The sequence below is a fragment of the Penaeus chinensis genome, chromosome 9 (assembly GCF_019202785.1).
Source record: "Penaeus chinensis breed Huanghai No. 1 chromosome 9, ASM1920278v2, whole genome shotgun sequence".
NCBI lineage: Eukaryota > Metazoa > Arthropoda > Malacostraca > Decapoda > Penaeidae > Penaeus > Penaeus chinensis.
The window spans coordinates 18110353-18132852 of NC_061827.1; the positions used below are offsets into that span (position 1 = coordinate 18110353).

General features: G+C 39.3%; 2 protein-coding genes across 8 annotated transcripts in view; both read left to right on the forward strand.

Moving 5' to 3' along the window:
- Window positions 1-4755, forward strand: part of LOC125029009 (mucin-2-like) — a 10592-nt gene extending 5837 nt beyond the window's left edge. Inside the window, exons 5-9 of one of the 2 annotated variants that reach the window (XM_047618711.1) lie at window positions 167-322; window positions 523-678; window positions 1511-1693; window positions 1811-2062; window positions 2876-4755. In XM_047618711.1, coding sequence (XP_047474667.1) covers window positions 167-322; window positions 523-678; window positions 1511-1693; window positions 1811-2062; window positions 2876-4635 — 2507 coding nt within the window. In that variant the 3' untranslated portion in view covers window positions 4636-4755. The remainder of the gene's footprint in view (window positions 1-166; window positions 323-522; window positions 679-1510; window positions 1694-1810; window positions 2063-2875) is intronic. The other variant, XM_047618712.1, reaches the window with a different exon arrangement.
- Window positions 4756-13103: 8348 nt separating this feature from the next.
- LOC125028980 (E3 ubiquitin-protein ligase rnf8-like) overlaps window positions 13104-22500 on the forward strand; it is a 40093-nt gene continuing 30696 nt past the window's right edge. For all 6 annotated transcript variants that reach the window (XM_047618663.1, XM_047618665.1, XM_047618666.1 and 3 more), the window contains exons 1-7: window positions 13104-13312; window positions 17946-18056; window positions 18173-18369; window positions 18706-18855; window positions 20042-20150; window positions 22219-22317; window positions 22467-22500. The exon at window positions 22467-22500 is cut by the window's right edge and continues 80 nt beyond it. In XM_047618663.1, coding sequence (XP_047474619.1) covers window positions 13229-13312; window positions 17946-18056; window positions 18173-18369; window positions 18706-18855; window positions 20042-20150; window positions 22219-22317; window positions 22467-22500 — 784 coding nt within the window. In that variant the 5' untranslated portion in view covers window positions 13104-13228. The remainder of the gene's footprint in view (window positions 13313-17945; window positions 18057-18172; window positions 18370-18705; window positions 18856-20041; window positions 20151-22218; window positions 22318-22466) is intronic.

Below are 22500 nucleotides of genomic sequence, written 5' to 3' on the forward strand. Positions count from 1 at the left end.
ATATATGATGCTCATGTGATTACTGGAACCCAACTTGTATGTGTACACGGGCGTCATGTTTGTTCACTCATCTTAATGAACCGCAAATAAATAAATGGGAAGGTATCATTAACAGAGTACATATTTTCCTAATTTTCAATAAATAAATAAAAGATAATAAATACAGGGGAGAAAAGCATCAAACCCACGAAGCAAGCAAAACCTGAAGGCTGTAAAGCCAGCGACAGTTGCACCAAGGCTGGAGGAAAGTGTCGGAAGTCGTGCAAGGGACAGCCGTTGGAGGAGGACTGTCTAGGCAACTGCAAGTGCTGCAAGTCCAAAGGTGAGTCAAGAACACAGAACACACATGTACATGAATGTACATGTGTAGCTATTTTGTTATATATCCAGTATATGTATGTACCGTATTTATCAGACATATACAAATCTATAAGTACTATATAAACCAAAGTAAACTGAACGAAACGAGCCAGAAATAAATTTCACAAACAAACTAAACATAATTTTTATTTATAATTATAGGTAGGAAAAGTACCAAACCCACGAAGCAAGCAAAACTTGAAGGCTGTAAAGCCAGCGACAGTTGCACCAAGGCTGGAGGAAAGTGTCGGAAGTCCTGCAAGGGACAGCTGTTGGAGGAGGACTGCCCAGGCAACTGCAAGTGTTGCAAGTCCAAAGGTGAGTCATGCTTAGAAGCGTCGACTTTGTGTATATACGGAAACACACACACACGAAAGAACACAGATACATGTGCCCATAAATACATTCATATCTATGACTGGGGCTACTTTATATATTTGCGTGATGGGGTGGAGGGGTTCGATTTTATTTCAAAGGATGGTGGAAATAGATTACTGTGTTTTTGATATGGAACAAGAGAGGGTAAGAGGTGATTAATGAAGTTTTTAGGGGTAGAATAACCTGGGACATGAAGGTAGAGTAGAAATAAGGACGGAGATTTGCTTCCACGGTTGTTCAAAGATATGATTATGCTTATTTATACCGGAGGAACTGAAACGAGCAGTCAACAAAATGCTAAAAAAATGTCATTATTTTACACGAGAAGCTAATAAAGAGGAATATATCTGTAATATAATTGCAAAAGTTCGGTATAATGAAAATATAAACCCATATCATAAATCATACCCTAATATATTAATAACAATATCTGAAGTTACCAGACCACACTCACAAGATCACAAATGTTCAATAATGTTCAATCATTGACCTGTTATGCAGAATCATTACTGTACACGAGAAATATAAAACACGCAATATAAATCTCCAGACCTATATTTCACCTTTTCGCAATGCATAACATCTTGCTAAAAAGGCTCAAGATATGGTATTGTGGTCACGGGCAGAAATACACAAGGATAGGCGTATATTGAGACTCAAATGTACATGAACTAAAATACACACTGCCATCTACATCTACTTCCAAAAGTAATTCTGTAATGACCGTAATAAATTTGAATACAGTACGATCATCTAATGGTTTTCGTTTCAGAACCAAAGATCAAACCGAAAACTGCCATGAACGATAGCAAAGTTCAAGAAAAGAGGAAGAGATGCAAGAACAGGAAGAAGAAATGCAGAAAACGTGGTGGAAAATGCGACGAAAATTGCAATCCAAATAGTGTCATAAAGACATTTTGCAAAAAATCGAACCCTTGTGTTTGCTGTGACAAAAGTAAGTATCACAAATATAATTACTTTTATCGAGGTAATTCTTTATATATTTGTAACCGACATGCTGTTGTATGCTTACTGCCCTGATGTATAACACGCATGTTCTTTCTACCGCCAGATAAATGTGCCGCGAAAAATAAAAATAAATGTGATAAATTCAAAGGCTCTTGTAAGAAGAAATGTGGTTCCAATCAACGTGAGATAGACGGAGGATGCAAAGGTAAAACATGTGTTTGTTGCGCCAAGAAATGCAGGGAAAAAGATTCATGCAAAGAAGCAGGAGGAGAGTGCGTCACCTACAAGAAGAACTGCGAGCATGGAGTGATTGCAGGTGGTTGCAAGGGCAAGAAATGCGCTTGTTGCAAGCCAGGTGAGTTTTTGTTTCACATTTTCTAACAGATATACCTACTTTACACAAGTTTAAAGGAGGGTCAAAAGTTTCGAAATCTCCAGGTCTTTCACTCCGTAATTTTGTCCAGGAATGCTTGTGTGAGACATGTTTAGAGCTATCTCACGCGCGTAGGACGATCTTTAAACCGAACAGGGGACAGTAGATAACAATGGCCGAGGCAGTGAAACTGGGGAATATACATTTAAGTTAATACTATATTTAGAACATTTAACGTTTTAGTAAATTATATAATTGGTAAAAAGAAAGAAAGAAAGAAAGAAAAAGGGTACCACTGAACCAAAATTATTTATATCAAAATGTAGGGAACGATAAATTTGTATGAAAAAATTAGATTTGATATGTGGCAAGAATGCCTTTAGATGAAATCGCCAAGGATAATAATCTCTGGCAAAGCAAGACAAACTGTAGGACAATTTTAGAGCCAGAGACTGTTTACAGGACAATCTTTAAAACTGTATAAGAAAATGCTATGACCTTTTGTGCATATCGGTGCAGGCCTTTTACTGTTCATATTTCCCTTCATCCTCATCTTTGCAAATGTATCTCACAAGCCTACTGCTGATGATGATACTAATGAATCGTTATAGATCCACGATAGCAATATTTGCATATAGAGAGAGCAATAATACCATCAACAACAAAAATCAAAAGAAAACAAAACAAAAAATAACAATGAGGATACCAGGAACAGCAACGGAAATCATAGCTGTAAAATTAACCATTGTAATAATAGTACTATAAAGACCAAGTAATAACCCTTACAATTCACAGCCTCAACGCCTGCACCACCAACAACAGCTCCGTCACCTGCATCACCAACAGGAGTTTCAACACTTGCACCAACTACAGCGGTCCCAACACCCGCACCACCAACAGTTGCTCCAACACCTGCTCCATCAACATCAGCCCCAACACCTGCACCACCAACAGTGGCTCCAACACCTGCACCTACAACAGCTCCAACACCTGCACCAACTACAGCAGCCCCAACACCTGCACCACCAACAGTGGCTCCAACACCTGCACCAACAACAGCTCCAACACCTGCTCCACCAACAGTTGCTCCAACACCTGCTCCATCAACATCAGCCCCAACACCTGCACCGCCAACAGTGGCTCCAACACCTGCACCAACAACAGCTCCAACACCTGCTCCACCAACAGTGGCTCCAACACCTGCACCTACAACAGCTCCAACACCTGCTCCACCAACAGTGGCTCCAACACCTGCACCTACAACAGCTCCAACACCTGCTCCACCAACAGTTGCTCCAACACCTGCTCCATCAACATTAGCCCCAACACCTGCACCGCAAACAGCGGCTCCAACACCTGCTCCATCAACATCAGCCCCAACACCTGCACCGCCAACAGCGGCTCCAACACCTGCACCAACAACAGCTCCAACACCTGCACCGCCAACAGTGGCTCCAACACCTGCTCCATCAACATCAGCCCCAACACCTGCACCGCCAACAGCGGCTCCAACACCTGCACCTACAACTGCACCGCCAACAGCGGCTCCAACAACTGCACCGCCAACAGCGGCTCCAACAACTAGACCGCCAACAGCGGCTCCAACAACTGCACCGCCAACAGTGGCTCCAACACCTGCAACAACAACAGCGGCTCCAACAAATGCACCATCAACAGCGGCTCCAACACCACCACCAACAAATGCTCCAACAACCGACGCACCGACGACAGGTGCTCCAACAACAGATGTCCCAACTACAAATGCTCCAACTTCTGCAACAACAGCAACACCAGGAAATGCACCAACCGATGGACCGACAACAAATGCTCCAACAATAGATACATCAACAGCAAATGTACCCACAACGGATGCTCCAACAACAGATGCTTCAACAGATGTACCGACAACGGATGCTCCAACAACAGATGCTTCAACAGATGTACCGACAACGGATGCTCCAACAACAGATGCTTCAACAGATGTACCGACAACGGATGCTCCAACAACAGATGCTTCAACAGATGTACCGACAACGGATGCTCCAACAACAGATGCTTCAACAGATGTACCGACAACGGATGCTCCAACAACAGATGCTTCAACAGATGTACCGACAACGGATGCTCCAACAACAGATGCTTCAACAGATGTACCGACAACGGATGCTCCAACAACAGATGCTTCAACAGATGTACTGACAACGGATGCTCCAACAACAGATGCGCCTACAACAAATGCTCCAACAGATGCACCGACAACGGATGCTCCAACAACAATTACTCCAACAGATGTACTGACAACGGATGTTCCAACAACAGGTATACCTATAACAGATGGACCTACAACAAGTGCTCCAACAGGTGTACTGACAACGGATGCTCCAACAACAGATGCGCCTATAACATTTGGACCTACAAGTGCTCCAACAGGTGTACTGACAACGGATGCTCCAACAACAGGTGCGCCTATAACAGGTGGACCTACAACAAGTGCCCCAACGGGGACCCCAACCGATGTTACAACGGGAACGTCAACCGGTGCTTCGACAATATAGAAGAATAAGCAACGCCCAACCTCCATTGGTTTTCTTTTATTAATTTGCATTTTTCAACATTTTGCTGAAAGCGGAAATTGATTATTTGGCATTTTTGATTTGGTAAAATTGTAGCATGATCTTGTGGCTATCTTTCTTACCCTTAAAATTTGAAATCGAAGGTGGAGAGAAAAAAGGAAGGATGGAGGCAATAAAATAGATAGCAAGGAACAAGGGATCATGAAATATGTGTTGACATATAAGGTTTTGAAAACATCAGTTACTTTTCATTATTTTACTTAAAATAAACACAATACCAAACAATTAACAACTTAATATGTTATGATTTTAATTAGAAGCAAAACATGGGAGCCTTAAATGAAGAAAAAGAACATGACAACTCTGCGTCTGTTATTTACAAATATACTTTCTAGGTACACACCACTCGTCTTTGCAAAGCTGTGAAAACTTTCAAATGTATATTTTAGATTCAGGCAAACCATTTTTTTTTATTTTACTTGTTACATACATTGTTCTTGATTTGGAAGATAAGTACACTGCTTGAAGTTTTGCATCTTAACAAGCTCCAGGTTCACATAAGGCCTTTTTGTAGCATTTCCGAAACCCCTAACGCTTTGATACAGGTTTGCTCTTTACACGCACTTTGTTGGAACCTGTTGAAGCATCTTTTCGTAATGTATTAGTTTGTTTGCCACTATCTTGATACAACGTGATACACTCCGGCCAGACAATCAGAGCACGATACTCTGTAAAGTATTACTCGTACGCCTCAGACAGATATTCATATTTCATTAAATACGAATCGCATCGTATGTTTCTTCATACAAAATCTCAAAAACAACAAAGAAAAGGTGTACCTTCATTTGCTGATATAATTCAGGCAGTAAGACAAGTAAATGCCCGTGATTACTGAAATTATCCGGTTGTCTGAGATTGGTTGTCTGCGAATACGAAGCTCACCCAAAAACTCATGCAACTTCCACTTACGATGAACAATGTATGTTATAATTCATTAAAATGTTTTGACTGAAGGTTTCCCAGTCGGCTAAGGACTGGGCAGTCCTTGTGTTGCTGCTGCTGTTGTGTACCGTCTGGAGGATCGGGGAATCCTGATCTCAGTTCCGATGCGAACTCATCAAAGAGGAGATGATCAGCTCTTGGGGAGGGTTTTGTAGTGCTCTTTGAACCATTATTCCTTTGGTTCTTTTTCTGCACTTTTTGCATGGCCGGAAACTCCTTTTTGTTGGAGACATCCGGTGTCGGCAGGGGGGCGGCTTCCTTCCTCTTAGGAGGTCGGGGGGCCTTTTCACTTTTGTTCTTTCCCCAGACATGGGTGCCTATGGGAGCAGGAACAAAGTCTGGTCACTTTTTAGCAACCTCTTGTCGTCTGAGGGCCGCCTCTTTCTTGACAGAGCAAGACAGGCTCCAGGCATGATGCATGTTGTGTCACTCTTTTCTTCTTTGTATGCCTTAAGGCACACCTCAGTGTTGTGTGCCTTGCTACAGACACCGCATTTAAGCTTGGCTGTGCAGCTAGCCTGGTGGTAACCGTATTTCTGGCACTTGAAACACCGAAGTGGCTCAGGTACATATGTTCGAAGGTTGTAGGTGCCCCAGTTACCCAGATCTAGAGTGGTGGTTGGGGCATCTTTCATGGTCACCAGGACATGCCTGGTTGGAATCTTCCCCTTCGACATTCGGGAAGCCTCCACGACCTGTGGGTGTGATGTGATCAGCTCCACATCATATAAGACTGTGAAGCCAAGTAGCACCATCTTGTCTCTCTTATCCTCGGGATTCAGTGGTGAGAGGCTCACTTTCCTCCCATCTTTTAGCTACTTCGTTTACTGGAGGAAATTCAAGGTAGCTTGATCTTTGAGCATAATGATCATGCCCTGATCTCTAGCTACCCGGATCGACAACCGGATTTTTTGCTGTATCTCCAATGCCCTGACCAGTTGATAGGCATTGTTGAAGCTTTCGGTTTAAGCTGTCACTTTGAAGTGGGGGAAACGCTTAGGGGGTCTAGGCTCGGACGTTTCAACCCGCCCTTTCGGTTTTGGGGCTTGCTCATGGGGGCAGCAGCTGATTTGGCTGGTTCAGCTTGTGCTCCCATCTCAGTCAGTCTGAGGAGAACTCAGGAGCCTCCCTGGCTTGGCTGCAGGCCTGGAGAGGCCAGCACGAGAATCCATCTGTTGGATGATCTGATGGATAGACATATTGGTTTTGGATGTTTTTTCTGCCTTCTCCAACTTGGCAGTAGGCGTGACAGTGTCATCCTGTGCATGGGCACATATGGCTTCAGGGTGGCTGCCGTGGTCTAGGCCTTGCATGGTTCGTCAACATTTGGATCTGTCTGTGGGGGGTTTTGGTTTAATTTTTCCATATATTAGGACAGTGCTTCATCTTCTCGCACCCCCACCCACCACGGAGTCCAACAAGGGGAAGGTGAATGTTAGAGCCAGTGTCTAATAGGTACAGGGATGACGAGAGGATATATGCAGCCAATAGCCATTGTAACGGCGCTCATGGACCATTGTGAGTGCCAATGGCGCCATGACTGCTTGACCCTAGGTTGAAGGGAAACCAGTTGATTGGCCTGACTGGGCCAGGATCAGGCCGCCTGACTTGCTGGAATAGAGGACCAAAGAGGTGTGTTGCTAGCCGCAGGGCATACTCATTCACGGCATCGCTCAACCTCCAGGACTCCCGTCTCAACAGCGCACAAGGCTGCCACGCACGGCAAACGTGTGGGTAGGTGTAAACCCCTAGGGAGAGACCAGAGGGGATGCCCTTCCACCTAAAGGACATCAATGTTTGGAACTCTTTTGTTCATCCCTTTAAAGCAGCCACCCAAAGGTTGCTTCACCTCAGTGAGGGAGCTCTTGTACTTTTTCCAGGAGGTTCCTTTCATCCCTCTGAAATAACCACCCAAAGGTTATTTCACCTCATTGAGGAAGGAGAGGACCTGTACCTTTTCAAAGTGAATCCCTCTTCACCTCAGTAAGGGAAGAGGAGTCCTGCACCTGTTCAAGGAAGTTTCTTCATCCCTCAGAAACAGCCACCTAAAGACTAATTCACCACAGTGAGGGAGAGAAGCTAACTCTCGAGGCGGTTCCTGTGGCGGGACGGGAAGGCGGTGTTCTCTCTAGCAGCAGCTATTTAGACAGAAACAGGCTGAGGGCCTATTTATTCCTATGCGAAAAAACTAGAGAGGCAGTCATCAGATGGTCTGCCATACCAGTCCCTAGCAAATAGAATGGCAACTCTTTGCACACCGTAACTCAGGCACACTAAGGCCCCCCAGACACACCCTCCCCAATAAGAGGTAAAGGTCTGCCCACATCCGAGCACGCGCCCGAAGATGGGGTCCAGTTCACAAAAAGGTACACAGAGAGTTATCCTAATGCAGAAAAATCCGTAAAGAAAAGGAAAGGGCACGAAGCTAAATGAAAGCAAATAGCATCGCGGCAGCAACGTAGGGTGGACGCAGAAGAGCCAGGGTAACACGTAAGAGCCAAGGCCGAATTTGCCGGGGGGCGGGTCCAGTACATCTCTTTAAACCTCCCCAGCAAAAACCCCGAGCCCGAGAGGTCATTGTAGCTCTCTTCCTGTTGTTTGGCTTAGCTACACCCGCTGCGCCCGGTCGAACGCCTTTTCTGGTACGATCCTCCCATCGCTCTGTATCAGCCACGTAAGGGTGATTCACTACAGGGAGAGAAGAGAGGAGTGTCCTTCCAAGGTGGATCCTGTGGCTGGAATGATCTCAGTTCTTCTTCTTCATGATTTGCGAAGTTCTAGCTTCGCCCGGGTTTTCGATCTCAGTTCTGATATCTGCGGCTTAAAAGGATAAGTCCGATATGAGAAGCTGAGCCTCGCCCGGGCTATGCCAATGAGGGGAGCCCGGCCTGTGTCGACTAATGTCGACTCGCTAACGTGTGTCAGCTGGTGCTGACTCGCCTTAGTCCTTACCCGCCGTGGTGCCCAGCCACAGCAGTAACCTCCAGGCGACAATTACGCTTCTCGCGCCTGGGCGGGACGCGAACCGCCGACCCCTCGGATGAGAGGCCGGCACGTTACCACTGTACTAGCCCGGAGGCTGCGGCTTACGTACACTAGCGATATGTAAGTGTGCAAGGAACGAGGGGGTATGGCTGTTGACGTGGTGTGACCCAACCTGGGAAGTATGCTGAACTTCAGGTTGAAGGATCGTGCTGCTACAGGTACTACCCCTCCAGAGAGTGAGCTAGGAGAGCGAGTGAAATACCATGACATATCACTCCGTGGATCACCAGCGTAGTAGATGGATGGATTCTCCACTTGAACTGTTCTACATCTCTTTATGGAGTGATTTTGTAGGTGCGAGTGCTTACAGGTATGGCTGGCTGCTGAAGGTGATGTGCAGATCAACAGGGGAAACGGGAGGTTATCTAGTCCTTGCGTTGTTGCTGCTGTTGTCGTGGTCTGCTAGATGATCAGGGAATGCTGGTCTCAGTTCCAGCTTCTGTGGCTTAAGTACACTAGCGCTGTGTAAGCGTGCAGTGAACGAGGGAAACCTGCAGTCCAATTATCGAAACCTAGATGAATCAAAAGCATATCAAATTTCTATTGAAATATGATCGCCGCTACCACCATTGTTTTATTAGAAAAAAACAGGAAAAACATACTGCCTTTAAGTGAATCATTTAAAAAATATCAGTCATAATTTCTGAATTGAACGGATTAAGTAATGTTCAAATTTCCTGTTTTTTTACTATTCTTAATTTTACATGACGATACATTAAACCTCTATTCAAATTAAATACATTGAATCTACAATCAAAATAAATACATTAAATCTATATTCCAAATAAATACGTTAAATCTATATTTAAAATGAATATATTAAATCTATATTCAAAATAAATACATTAAATCTATATTCAAAATAAATACATCAAATCTATATTCAAAATAAATACCTTAAATATATATTTAAAATAAATACATCAAATCTATATTCAAAATAAATACATTAAATCTATATTCAAATGGAACGTTCTTTAAAAACTTGATAATTATAATTGACAAGCCCTGCTTACCAAAATAACTACCAAAAATACACGGGCTATGGTTACACCGTAGATCTCTCCTGCATCACGTCCCTCGGACAAGGGGGAGAGCGACCCGGGGTCAGCCTCCCGGTCACTTCCTCACAAGCAACGTCATCACTTGATCATAGACGTACGATGTCCCGCCATCACGTTTTTTTTTCCACCTGTGCCCTGCACCCGTGATTTTCCTTTCTTTTCTAACACTCATGGAAGATTCCTAACCTTCCACACAATGAGCGAGGACATGGTTCTGCCCGGCATCATGCAGATGGTTCCTGGTGATCCGATGGTCGCTAGGATCGCTGCGTGCTAGAGAGGCTGAAATGTAAGTGTACTAGGCCAGTAAAAAGGGCTAAGAAGGAGGTTAATATGTTTGTCATTCACCTAACCAAGATGCCTGAAAAAAGGAGTGCGAAATAAGAACAATTTGTCACAAGAAGGGTAACCGGTCAAGTGAGGTGTTAATTACTCTGGGTTTGTCAGGATTAGCGTTCAGTAGAGTACCATTATATTGTAGAGAAAAAAAAATGTCTGGACAAAAAAAAACATATCTTTGGGTAAGCATGCTTCGAAGACAGAGGCAGATGGGCCTGAACTTAATTCTAAACGTGCGTGTCTCTCGTATGAGCGTAGGTGTGTAGATAATTTTGTGAATTTGCTAAAAATAAACATTAATTATACATGCGGGAATGTGAGGACAACAATAATAACCATATTTATCCATATTAAAAACTTGTTCGGGCTTATATCCCCCTTCCTCGATGATCGCTTTAAATTTGTTGTTTACGTATTCCTCTGCTCCAGCGGTGTCCGCAGAGGCGGCCTCTCCGTGCAGAGAAACACTTTTAAGTCCAAAGCGTTTCTGAAATTTGTCAAACCAGCCCTTGCTGGCATTAAATGGGCCAGGTACTGCGTGGACATCACTCGTTGATGGCCCGGGTTCCGCATCATCCTGCTTCTCGCTGTCATGAATGTCATCTCTCTCAGCAAAGGTTTCATAAAGCTTTTTAGCTTTTGTGCGGATGATGTTGGTATCCAGTGTAGTGTTCTTTTTTCTGCAGTCACTGATCCACAAAGCTAAAGCAGACTCCATCCTTACGATGGTCTTGTTGCGGGCAGTTACAACCCTTTTTGCATCCTTGTTAAAATATATTGTTGCTGTCGTTCTTATGTTATTTTTTTTCTTCTTTATGTAACGAACCGAAGACTCATTTATTCCGTAATTGCGCCCAACAGCCGCGTAACTTTTACCTTCCTTCAGTTCAACTTTTCGTGCGATGGTTAGCATATTCCTTTGCCTCTTGGGTGAGACCGCAGAAGCCTTTGTCGGTGCAGAACGTTTCGGCGACATTGTGGTTGTGTCGGGGAGAAAACGTTCAGACATACAGCACTTCAGAGTCACACTGCTAGCGATCGAACATTTATGTAAATTTGGCAAGCTGAACGCAAGGCAAGCGTGTACTGTACAATAGACACGGCGCGGAGATTGATTGACAATGGTCCACAGTTCCTTAGCCAATCAGGACGCAGAACAGAATGTGCTTTGATACACTGTATAAAAAGCATGAAAAAATGCAAAAAAAAAAATAATAATCCGCGAAAAAACGCGAGGCCGCGAAAGGCGAACCGCGTTATAGCGAGGGACAGCTGTATCATCATATATTAAGTTCGTCCAACTCCTAATTAATGAAAAACATGGCAACTGTCAGGCCACACGTGTAACTTTTGTCTTCCTGGAGTATCAGACGGAGTATAAGTTTGGGGACCGACTGTATATTTCGCAGGGAATAGGGTTACACGCATGTCGTGACGTCACGATCGTACATCTCTGCAATTACAAAACGCAATAAAGATAATAACATATTAAAAAAAAAAAAATTAAAAATCAGTAAAATAGAAAAGGAGTAAATTACATACCGAACGAAATATACAATACACTCCCCAGAAACGTGAATGAAAAAAAAATATATGTGAAGATATATCAAAGATGCGGGAGAAAGGGCAAGCGGCCACTAGTGCACTGATAAATGGATTCTCAGAATGGGAAAGCGAGCGGGTTGCGGCATGCGGTGTCGAGCGCAACTCTTGCAGTAAGAAAACTAATCGTTAATTATAACAGACACAAATTAAGTTGTATTTCTGTGTGAATAGATGAATCAAACATCAAGCAAGTATAAATAATAATCTTGACAAAAGCAAATGCTTTATCAATCTTACCCTCAGTCAGTAAACCACAGGACTCGTCACTGCCGACACGCTTCCGCTGAAATCACATGTAAACTGCAGCTTAGTCACTACATATTTAATGAGTCATTGCACTTGCAGGAGAGGAAATAAAATTATCAAATTGAAAAATAGTATTCTGTCACGCAGATGTACTAACTTTTAATTGGCTCTCATGTAGCTGTTTTGATGCACATAGCCTAGTGGCGTCAGAAACTTGGCATAGTGTATTTGGAAATAATCGGTCAGTAAAATCAAGGAGCAATTAATTTTGAATTATGTATATATATATATATATATATATGTGTGTGTGTGTGTGTGTGTGTGTGTGTGTGTGTGTGTGTGTGTGTGTGTGTGTGTGTGTGTGTGTGTGTGAGTATACACACATATATATGTATATATATACATACATATACACATATACATACATATATGTGTATGTATGTATATACAAGTATGTATATATATCTTATATATATGCATCTATCCATCTATCTACCTATATCTATATGTTTATAATGATAATAATGATGACGATGATGATGATTTTAATAATAATAGTAATAATAATAATGTTAATAATAATAATGATTATAATAACAACAATATCAATAATGATAATATTTATAATAATAATAATAATAACAATAAAACAGAAATAATAATATAGATGATAATAATATTGATAATGATGATTATAATAATGATGATAATGATAATGATAATTTTAATAACAACATTAATAATGATGATGATAATTTTAATAACAACATTGATAATGATAATGATAATGACAATGATAAAAGAGATTACCTTAATGATGGTAATTATGATAATGACAATAAATGTAGAAGTAATAACGATAATGATTATGACAATAATGGCAGTAACATAAATAACAACTTCCTGTAGAACTGAGGCTCCATGCATGGGTTTCAGTTCGTCCGTGAGATCAGATCAAAATTAGAATTTACATTGTAAACATTATGAATATCACATACAAAATAATGTTTAGATTAATATTTCCGGGGAAGGGGGTCCGTCGACTTACGTCATCAGATTCTGAATTAGTAGACTCTAATATTGCTAAGAACTACTGCCTTAGAACAACAAAAATCATCAACAATCTCTTAGTCACGTATCCCACAGGAGAGGAACGCGAAAGGGGTTTAGTCCTGTAGTCCCCCGAAGCTGAACCACAACAAACCCGTTTGAATTCGTGGATTCTGAGCTTTAAAATACGAGCCTTTGCGGGAGACTCTCCTCTGTTGTAAGGAATGGAGGCGAGGAAGTGTTTCTACCTGAAGCGAAAGGCGCCTCATGATGGCCAGTGTGCAATTATTCCGTTTAAGAAGGATAAGGTGGAGTGTTCTTCGTGTTTTTCTTGTGAAATTGGTTGTTGGAAGTCAAGGTCATTGAACATTATAGCATAGAGTATTTTGTATTTTTATCTTCTTTTGAATCCTACAATGTATATTTGTAAGTGTATTGCTAGTCCTCAAAATAACGATCACAAACTTACTAGTCAAAGACTGTTCATAACGCATTTATCCAGGCAGTTAGTCTGGAAACTTAAAGCAGGTTGGGAAGGGGTTTATAATAAAATTTATTACAGAAAATCCTCATAGCATATATTTCACATCATTAGAAAGAATGGGATATTCATATTCATTTCACATCATTAGAAAGAATGGGATATTCATATTCATTTTAAATTATTAATCACTGAGTTTGCATTCCAATCAGTTTCATCCATGTTAAGAGTCCAGTTTCATCCTGCAAGCTTAACCCCTTGTTCGCGGGTGGCATCTACAGTGATGCCATGGCGGCGTAACACCAATGACGCTAGTGGCATCCTACAGATGTGGCCCATAAGGATATAACCATTTGGCAGATCACACTGCTGCCGAAAAAAGCTGGCCAACATTGGGTTAAAAGACCCTGGGGAAATTAGGGTACTTGGGTTGGGTGTTGGGACACACATTTTAACAAATGGTTGATTATTACTTAATGTAAAAGGAATAAGTAAAGTGTGTGGTTCTCTTTCAGTTTACAAAATTTACATGACACCCTGTATGCACAGTAATTAATAGCTGTGGTTACATTTATGATATTTTAATGGGATGTCTGTTGACTATTTTCCTGGTAGTTCCTGTTGTATGTGTGTAGTGTGGAATTCTCAAACTGTAATGACAGTACTGAATCCGTCACTATATTGTCTGATGCAGAGGGTTGGACTTCCTGGAGGGCTACCACCTCCCAACCCCTGCCCATGTATTTGTGCCAGGAGAGAGCATCAGACAGACTCTGCATCGGGCACTCCCGTATGTCAATCATGCACTTAACCCAGCTGTGTGTAGAGTGAGTATTCCACACTGTACATATATGGCTGGAACTCCCATAAAACTAGTCAATAGACATTGTTACCATAAATACTGTCACTTTGATAATTTATTACCTCTGTGCAAAATGGTATTATGGTGAAGAGCTTGATCCCCTATTTATATTCTGGCAGGATATTAATGGATATTATTCTTACGAAAGCAAAGAAAATTGACAAGTATGCTCTGGACAGCAGGAATAGCATGTTATATTTAAGGAAATTTGTAGAATTAAGCAAGCAGAATATTACCAGAAGAGAATGGAATAAAATCACTGCACTCATCATCTGCTAGCCCCACTGCCTTGTGAAGATCAGTAGTATATGCTGGTAGGATAAAGTGCACCCATGTATTGGATTTAGGGATGTAGATCTGATATATAGAATTTCCAGAGAGAACTCATTCCTTATATAGTATCATACACATCTTCAACGTTTAGCCATTGAGGCTGCATGTCAAACATGCTGGCAAACTGGCATGTCAGATAACATTACATATCTGTTGATGCTAGAAAGTGCTTGGGAGCCTTTAAACCCTTGTGTGGCTCCACATAGTATTTAGCCCAAAATATTTCTGTCGGCATCTGATGTATTCCCCAGCCAATGCTTGACACACTTGGATAACATATTTTGAACTACCGTGAACAGTTGAACAATGTGAAATTCTGAACATTATGCTACCAGAAACAATTCTTGTATATGACTGGACTATTGATTTAAAGATATTATTCATTGGTTATTGTCTATTGACAAAGTGAATACCGTGTCATTGTTTTTACAGATCTATTTTAGTGTGTATTGAAAATGTCAAGTGAAGAGTGCCTAAATTTTTTGGACCTGTTGATTCCATACAGTTTTGACAAGGGTAAATCAGACGAGTGAACTAGGCTAATTTTGATGCTGGTAAGTGTATGAAGAAAAAATTTACAGTTGTGAATGTCCTATGATGTAAAGCAAATATTGAAACATTTCTAATGCAATTAAGAAAGCAAAAAATTATATGCAGAACTGATATGCAACAGAATTGCAATTGTAAGTTATGAAAATAGAAGGGGAAAGGGGATCGTTGCAACTATAGCAACTACCATGGCATTACACTGCTCAGTATACCAGGCAAGGTTTTTGCCCACATTCTTCTGAAATGGATCCGCAACCACCTACTAAGGCACCAGAGACTGGAGCAGTCTGGATTCATTCCTAGCAAGTCCACAATAGACAGTATCCTAGTGCTTCAAGTAATTATGGAACACTATCGTGAGTTCAATTGTGAGTTGCTTGCAGCCCACATTGACCTCAAGAAGGTGTTTGACTTGGTGCATCAAGAATCACTATGGGAGATTCTGAGACTTTGGGGGATTCTGACACGGATTATTGGCCTTACTGGTACTGAAAGTGCTGTAAAGTGTAGTTGGGGCCTGTCAAACTTCTTCCCTGTTAACCCATTCGCGACAGGCATGCCACGTTTCTGTGCCATGCCCACTGTGAGTTTACTTGTTTAATTGTTTTTTAAACATAGATGGCTACACTTGTACTAAGTCACCAGTGAGCCAGTTATGAGTATGATACTGCCTGTTTCGCCTGTTTACCCTTTTCTTTAATTTATGAAAATATTACACGTTATCATATTTTGCTATTACTATTGTTTATAACATTATAGTAATTCTAATTTTTGTAATAAAAATAACACCATTGATATTCATAGCACTAGTAAAAAATACATTTTCCCGCCAATTCAAGGAAAGGTGAAATCAGGTAAGGCAGAGCCATCTATGTGTTGAGACATTTCACAAAAAATATACCATTTCTTAAATTTTTTAAAGAATTTTTTTTTTATTGCTACTATTATTATAGTTGATATTGTGGTGATTAAAATAATAGTTTTAAAGCATGAGATCCAGATGGCATGACCATCATGTCATGAAAAAATGTGGCAGGTTAATGTGAATATACAGTCTCAAGAAGTTTTAAGAGGCAGATGAGACTCAATGGACATTAGGAATGGGATCTTGCAGGAAAGTTCAGGTACCCATTAGATCCCACTGCATGTGACACAGCAGCATTCAACCCTACCCTTTGCCATCATTATCCCTAGAGCCAGGCACTCTGAACAAGAGCAGACTCGTAAATTCATACCATGTTTTGAAATCCCATCAACATCCACTGCAACTTCTCTATTTAGTCATGCAATTGCACCCCCCCCCAAAAAAAAAAAAAAAAAAAATGTTATGTTATATTTTTTGAGTTAGTGTTTAAAGTCTAGAAAGTAGAGTGTTAGAAGAATAATTCCAAAAGTAAGGTTTATAATGAGTGTTGCATTTATGAGAGAAAATAAAACAAGATAAGAGGAAATAGGGAAGATTATACAGAATGAAGGTTTATGAATTTATGAAGGAAATTCAAATAAAAGAAATGGAAATAAGGAAGAGACAGAAGAAAGGAAGGTCTTGGGAAGAATTGGCATGAACACGAAGAGAAGAGTGAAGACGATTTAGAGGAAAAAGGTATATTTTCCTACAGCATAAGTGATTTGGAAAAGGTGAGAGAGAAAGAGAAACCAGAAAAAGGATGTAGAAAAAAGGGATGGGATGAAGAGGAAAAATGGCATACCTCTTTTACTCCCTTATCTGCTGTCTTCAACAGTGAGATTGACAAAGAGAATTCCAAAGTGAGAGAGAAAAGAACAAAACAAAGATAGACTATTCTGTTTGAACATGTTATTACTGTTTAGATATAGAATAATAAGCAAGAATTTTATATTCTTTTGTTTTTGCCTTTGCCCATGAAATGTCTATGGGTTTATTATAATCATTCATAATTTTCTGTACCAGTTTTTGGAAAAGACTAGCTAATTTTAAGAAGTTAATACAATTTTTTCATATTGGTTCAGAATTGCCACTCAGAAAACTTTCATTGAAATTGGTTGAATCTCTTATGTTATATTGGTAATGACCCACTAATGTTTGACTATTCATCCATTTTAATGGAAACTAGAGTAAAGATCAGCCTAAACCTGTCCAATTTATCTTGGTTGATGCTACCTGTAGCATATTCATTATTAAAAGATGCTAGATAAAAGTAGTTTAGTTGCACCTCATATAAGTGGACACCATGCTCTTTATTTCCTTCACTTTTATTATTTATTTCTATTATTGAGAATCTCAAAATTACTTATTAACCCATGACATGTACGAACGTGCACTTGTACTAAGTTACCAATGAGCCAATCACGAGTACTGCCTGTTTCTTAGATTTACGAAAACATTTTATGTTATCTTATTTGGCTGTTACTAATGTTTATAACATTATAGTAATGTTGTAAAAATAACACCATCTATATTTGTAACACTAGTAAAAAATACGTTTTTCCTGCCCATTTTAAATCAGGTAAGGTCACAAGGTCTACTAATTGACTCCTTTGTGGCTCAGCACTAGCAGAGCCATCTATGTGCAGAGACATTTCACAAAAATAGTAAAAAATGAGCACAGCATTTCCCCCATGTTTTATTAATTTTCCCCAGCGGCATTGGGTTAATTATATGAATGTCATCCAAAGAATGTTACATACTGACATATCTTAAACAATATATCAATCTGCTTATTCTCTCTGTTTTTAGGTCTTGATTGGTAGATCAGTTGAAGCTACTCACATCATCCCACACCAGCTCATATCCCGCAAACATGCACTATTTAAGCGAGAGCATGATCAGTGGACTGTCGGCAATCTTGTAAGTTCTTTGTCCAAGTGAGAATGTGTAATGCACAGGTTGCTGGGTATAGTTGTCACCGAGAGCTCATCAGCTATGTACTTCATTAATATTCTTTTCCATTTTCTTTTTTAAAGAGTCTTAATGGAGTGTTTGTCAATGGAAATTCCATACCAAAAACAGAACACCAGGTAATCAACGTAGGTGACATGATACAGTTTGGTCCGCAAGAAACCTTTGTCTACCGCTTTGGGATGAAGGAAATACCCAATAGAGCAGGGAGTTCCTCTTCTCAACAACCAGATATAAAGAGGATCAAGTTAGAGGATGACAGGTCAGTTCATTATCTTCTTTGTGGTTCTCAGATGTGTTGCCTATAGCTTACCCAAAGCAACCAGTGATGACAAGGAATTAAGTACTGTAGTTAGTTTTCCCCTCTTATCATTATTATCTATATTATGTTAGTGATAGAAACATATTGATATTGATGTGTTATGATTTTATTTTCTGATATGTTTTCTTCATAGCAATTGTCATTTTTTATCTTATTTATCTTACGAATTCATTCCTAGTTCTTTTGATTTCATCCCTTTTCTCTATTTTTGTATTGCTTGAAAAAAGGAAAGAATAGATAAAAAACTTAATTTTTTTCTCCGGGTGAAACATACAGAAAAAGTGCCCGTGCAAATGACTTGAACCAGGAACGTGTGGCACTGGAGGAGCAGCTGAAGCAGAGCGATGCTGTCCAGCAAAGGCTACAGACAGAGCGGGATGAGCTCCTAATGTCACTGCAAAACCAAAAGGAAGATCTGCAGCAAAAGTAAGCAGTTTTATTATTTATATATAAAGCATAGGATAAAAATCATGGTATTATGCTTATTCTAAATTCCATGATCTTCTCTTTGCCTTATATTTAATTGCTTTCAAGAAATATCTCAGTCTAGTTAGTAATCATAATCTGACACAAGAACTTTGTTTGGAGAATGAATATAGGCAACTGCCTTTGAGAAACTTGGAAGACACACGTATGTTAGCAATGATGATGTGATGGATACTTTTAAATGAATTTCAGTGTAAAAATAGTAAACACTTGAAAAATATAAGGATATGAATTGCAATATCCATTTGAAAATCATACTGAATTGAAATGCATATGATTGTTATTATTTGTGTAGTTCAGGCTTCTCTCCTTAGCAAACTACAGACTCTCTTGTCATGCCTGCATCGCCTATTTCCGAACAATACATATTGTCTGCTTCTACTTCAAGCCAAGTAGTATATTATGTGAACTCATAAGGTGAAAGAAGTGGGAAAGTTGAAGTTATCACTAAGTTATCAGTGAAAAAACAAGTGTGTGACTGCCCCTTAAGTAGGATTTAGGAGCTAAAGTGTCTCATTTTTCTGCAATTTCCAAAACCTCAGCTCAGAAGTAACCAACTTCCTGCTACCATAGTTCCATGATGATAACTGGTTACTTGATGTAATCTGGCAGCATCAATTTTTTGCAACTATGGGTTGCAGTAATATACTGACTTTTCTTTTTTTCCAATCTCTACTTCTTTTGTTTCATTTCTTTCTTTTCAGATTTGAGTGTTTATTTATTTGTTGCAAGAAATTGCTTTCTTTTTTTCAAGGAATCCTCCCATCTATTAACCCATCAAACATGTGTGATGGAGCAAGTTACAGATGGCATCACAGTATGACATACTCTATGCCATTGGCTTGTTGGGGGAAATTATTCACTAAGGCATCTAAAGTGAAGGAAAACCATAAATTTTTTCAAACATTTGCATCCAAACTGGACCACCGGGTACCCAAAGTTATTTGAAATATGGAACAAGCTGGGCTCATGCAAGAAACTGATAAGGCATTCTTATAACTCTTTATGTTATTGGCTTCTAGCAAGTTTTTAAAATGGAGTTCATTGGGTTGGGTTTAATAAGACTTTGCATAAGGAAAACTTTATTGTTGATGAAAAGGATTATGATTTTTTTTTTCCATCCTAGGTATCAGCAGGAGAAGGAGGCTTTGGAGAAGCAGTTCTCTGCTGGTTCTGTGCAGCAACAGGTGATGTTACAGGAGAAAGAGGCACTTGCACAACGTCTAAAGGAACAGGTAAAACTCTTGTGTTTGGCATTTTTCATCCTCTTGCATATAGTACTAATACTACTCTTATAATTTTTTATGTTAATTCCACTATCACTACTTCTTCTTCTTCTTCTTCTTCTTCTTCTTCTTCTTCTTCTTCTTCATCTTCATCTCTTTCTTCTTCTTCTTCTTCTTCTTCTTCTTCTTCTTCTTCATCTTCATCTCTTTCTTCTTCTTCTTCTTCTTCTTTTTTATGTTGTGTCCTTTGCACTTTACCTATCTCTTTATCCTCTCTCCAAATTTAATTATTGTGACCAAATAGTCGTGTCTTCATAAGGGAAGCTGACAGTAGTAATGATTATATAGTCTGTTCATCGGATTTTGGTTGCTGGAGCTAAGAAATGTTTGATACAAGGCTGCTTATTGGTTAGCAATTATAATTGGTTATAATTAATTCCTAGTTTAGATATCGAATAATTTCCATAGCTAGATATGTAAAAAAAGGTTTATAAAGTGATGAGTGCTTTTTGAAGTAATCATGTACATTCAGTTGTTCTCAGTCAACAAGGGTAAAAAATATCTTATATAATTTTGTTAATTGTACAAACTGGTTCTGTAAATATTTTTTACCTGACAGTTTACTTTATTCTTTACAGAATATAATAGATATATAGGTCTTGTACCTTCATTAGTTATTTGTGTTCAGCTTCATTTTACATATTGCAAAGCAAACAAATGTCACACTTCTACTACTTACTTCTGGCACAAGCACATTACATGCCTGTTTGGCTTTTAAATTTGTTATTTTCATATATATTAATTTTCCATTGGTCACTGTATTTTGGAATATACATTATCAAGTAAGCATCATTCCTAAAATGTTATTTCATATCATGTTCATTTTGTTTTTGACTGGGTAAAATATTAGAAGACAACTAAACGCTGGAAACTGAAATGGAACTTCCAGACATTTAATTAAACATGCCAGGTCTTCTTACCCTGAAAAAGAAAGAAAGTCTTCTTCTTCTTCTTCCTCTGCTTCTTCTTCTTCTTCTTTTGATAGTAGTAGTAGTAGTAGTAGTAATCACAACATAAATGATGATGATGATAATAATGATAGAAAAAGGAAATGTAATATTTACTTATTTAGTGTAAGTTTGAGCAACAGCCCTATGTGTAGCTCATATTGGGACCATCCTGGTGGAATGCTCATCTTTTTTCTGCTCCTAAGAACTGAACTTGATAAGCGATGGCATTTGATTCGGCCTTTCTTTGTTTGCGGTCTTCGGGTATTTGATTTGTCTGATTTTCGATTAAATGCTTCCAAGGCTCTGAGTTATGTTTGTAATACTTTCTGGTATACTGTTAGACAGTATTGGCCAATTAATGAAGAAACTTTGTGTACTTATTTTTCTTAGTTGTGAAGTTTGAACAGTTACCCAGAATGATAACATGTTCTTCCTTGTGTGGGGAAGAATAATGATAATGATAATGATTACAATAATGATAACATTGGTAATAGTAATAATAATAGTAGATGAATATCATTATCATGATGATGTCATCATGATTGTAATCATGATGAATATGGTAATGATTGTTACCATTACTATAATAATCATCATCGTCATCATCAATGTCAGTATTAATCATAATAATAATATGATATGGCAATGAAAATAATGATAGTTTTAAAGTAAAATCTTTCTTTTTATTATAATTATTATTATTGTTACTATTATTATTATTATTACAATTTTTTTTTCTTTTTTATTATTATTGTTAATATTATCAATATGATGATGATAATGATGATGATGGTGATGGTGATGGTGATGGTGATGATGACATCCAACATTCACAGCCAAGCTTTGTCTTTACTCAGCTCACACACTTAAATAAACTGAATATAGTTAATGTATGGCAGTCAGAATCATTATTATTATTATTATTTTTATTATAATATACATATATATATATATTTTTTAATTGTCCTTATCTTTGTTCATCAAGGATAGCACTATCTAGACTTAATGTAATTGCAACTTATATCTCTGTGTAGCAAGTAAGTTGATGTCTTTCCATCTGCCACAAGGTCTCAGAACTTCAGAACCGATTGGAGGAGGAACGGAAGACCTTGGAAGAGAGTGTCAGGAAGGAAGAGGAACAACGCATGCGGATACTACAAGAGAAGGTACACCAAATGGGGTTTTCATTGATTTGCTTGGCTTGCACTTAGGGACAGAAATGTTTACTGTTGGATACTTCGAGTTCTTTGTCATGGATACATTATCAGGCTTTTCTCTCTTTTTAACCAGCAAATCCTTTTTATTATGATTGCAGAAAGTGGTTCTTCAACAATTAAAAGAAGAGAATG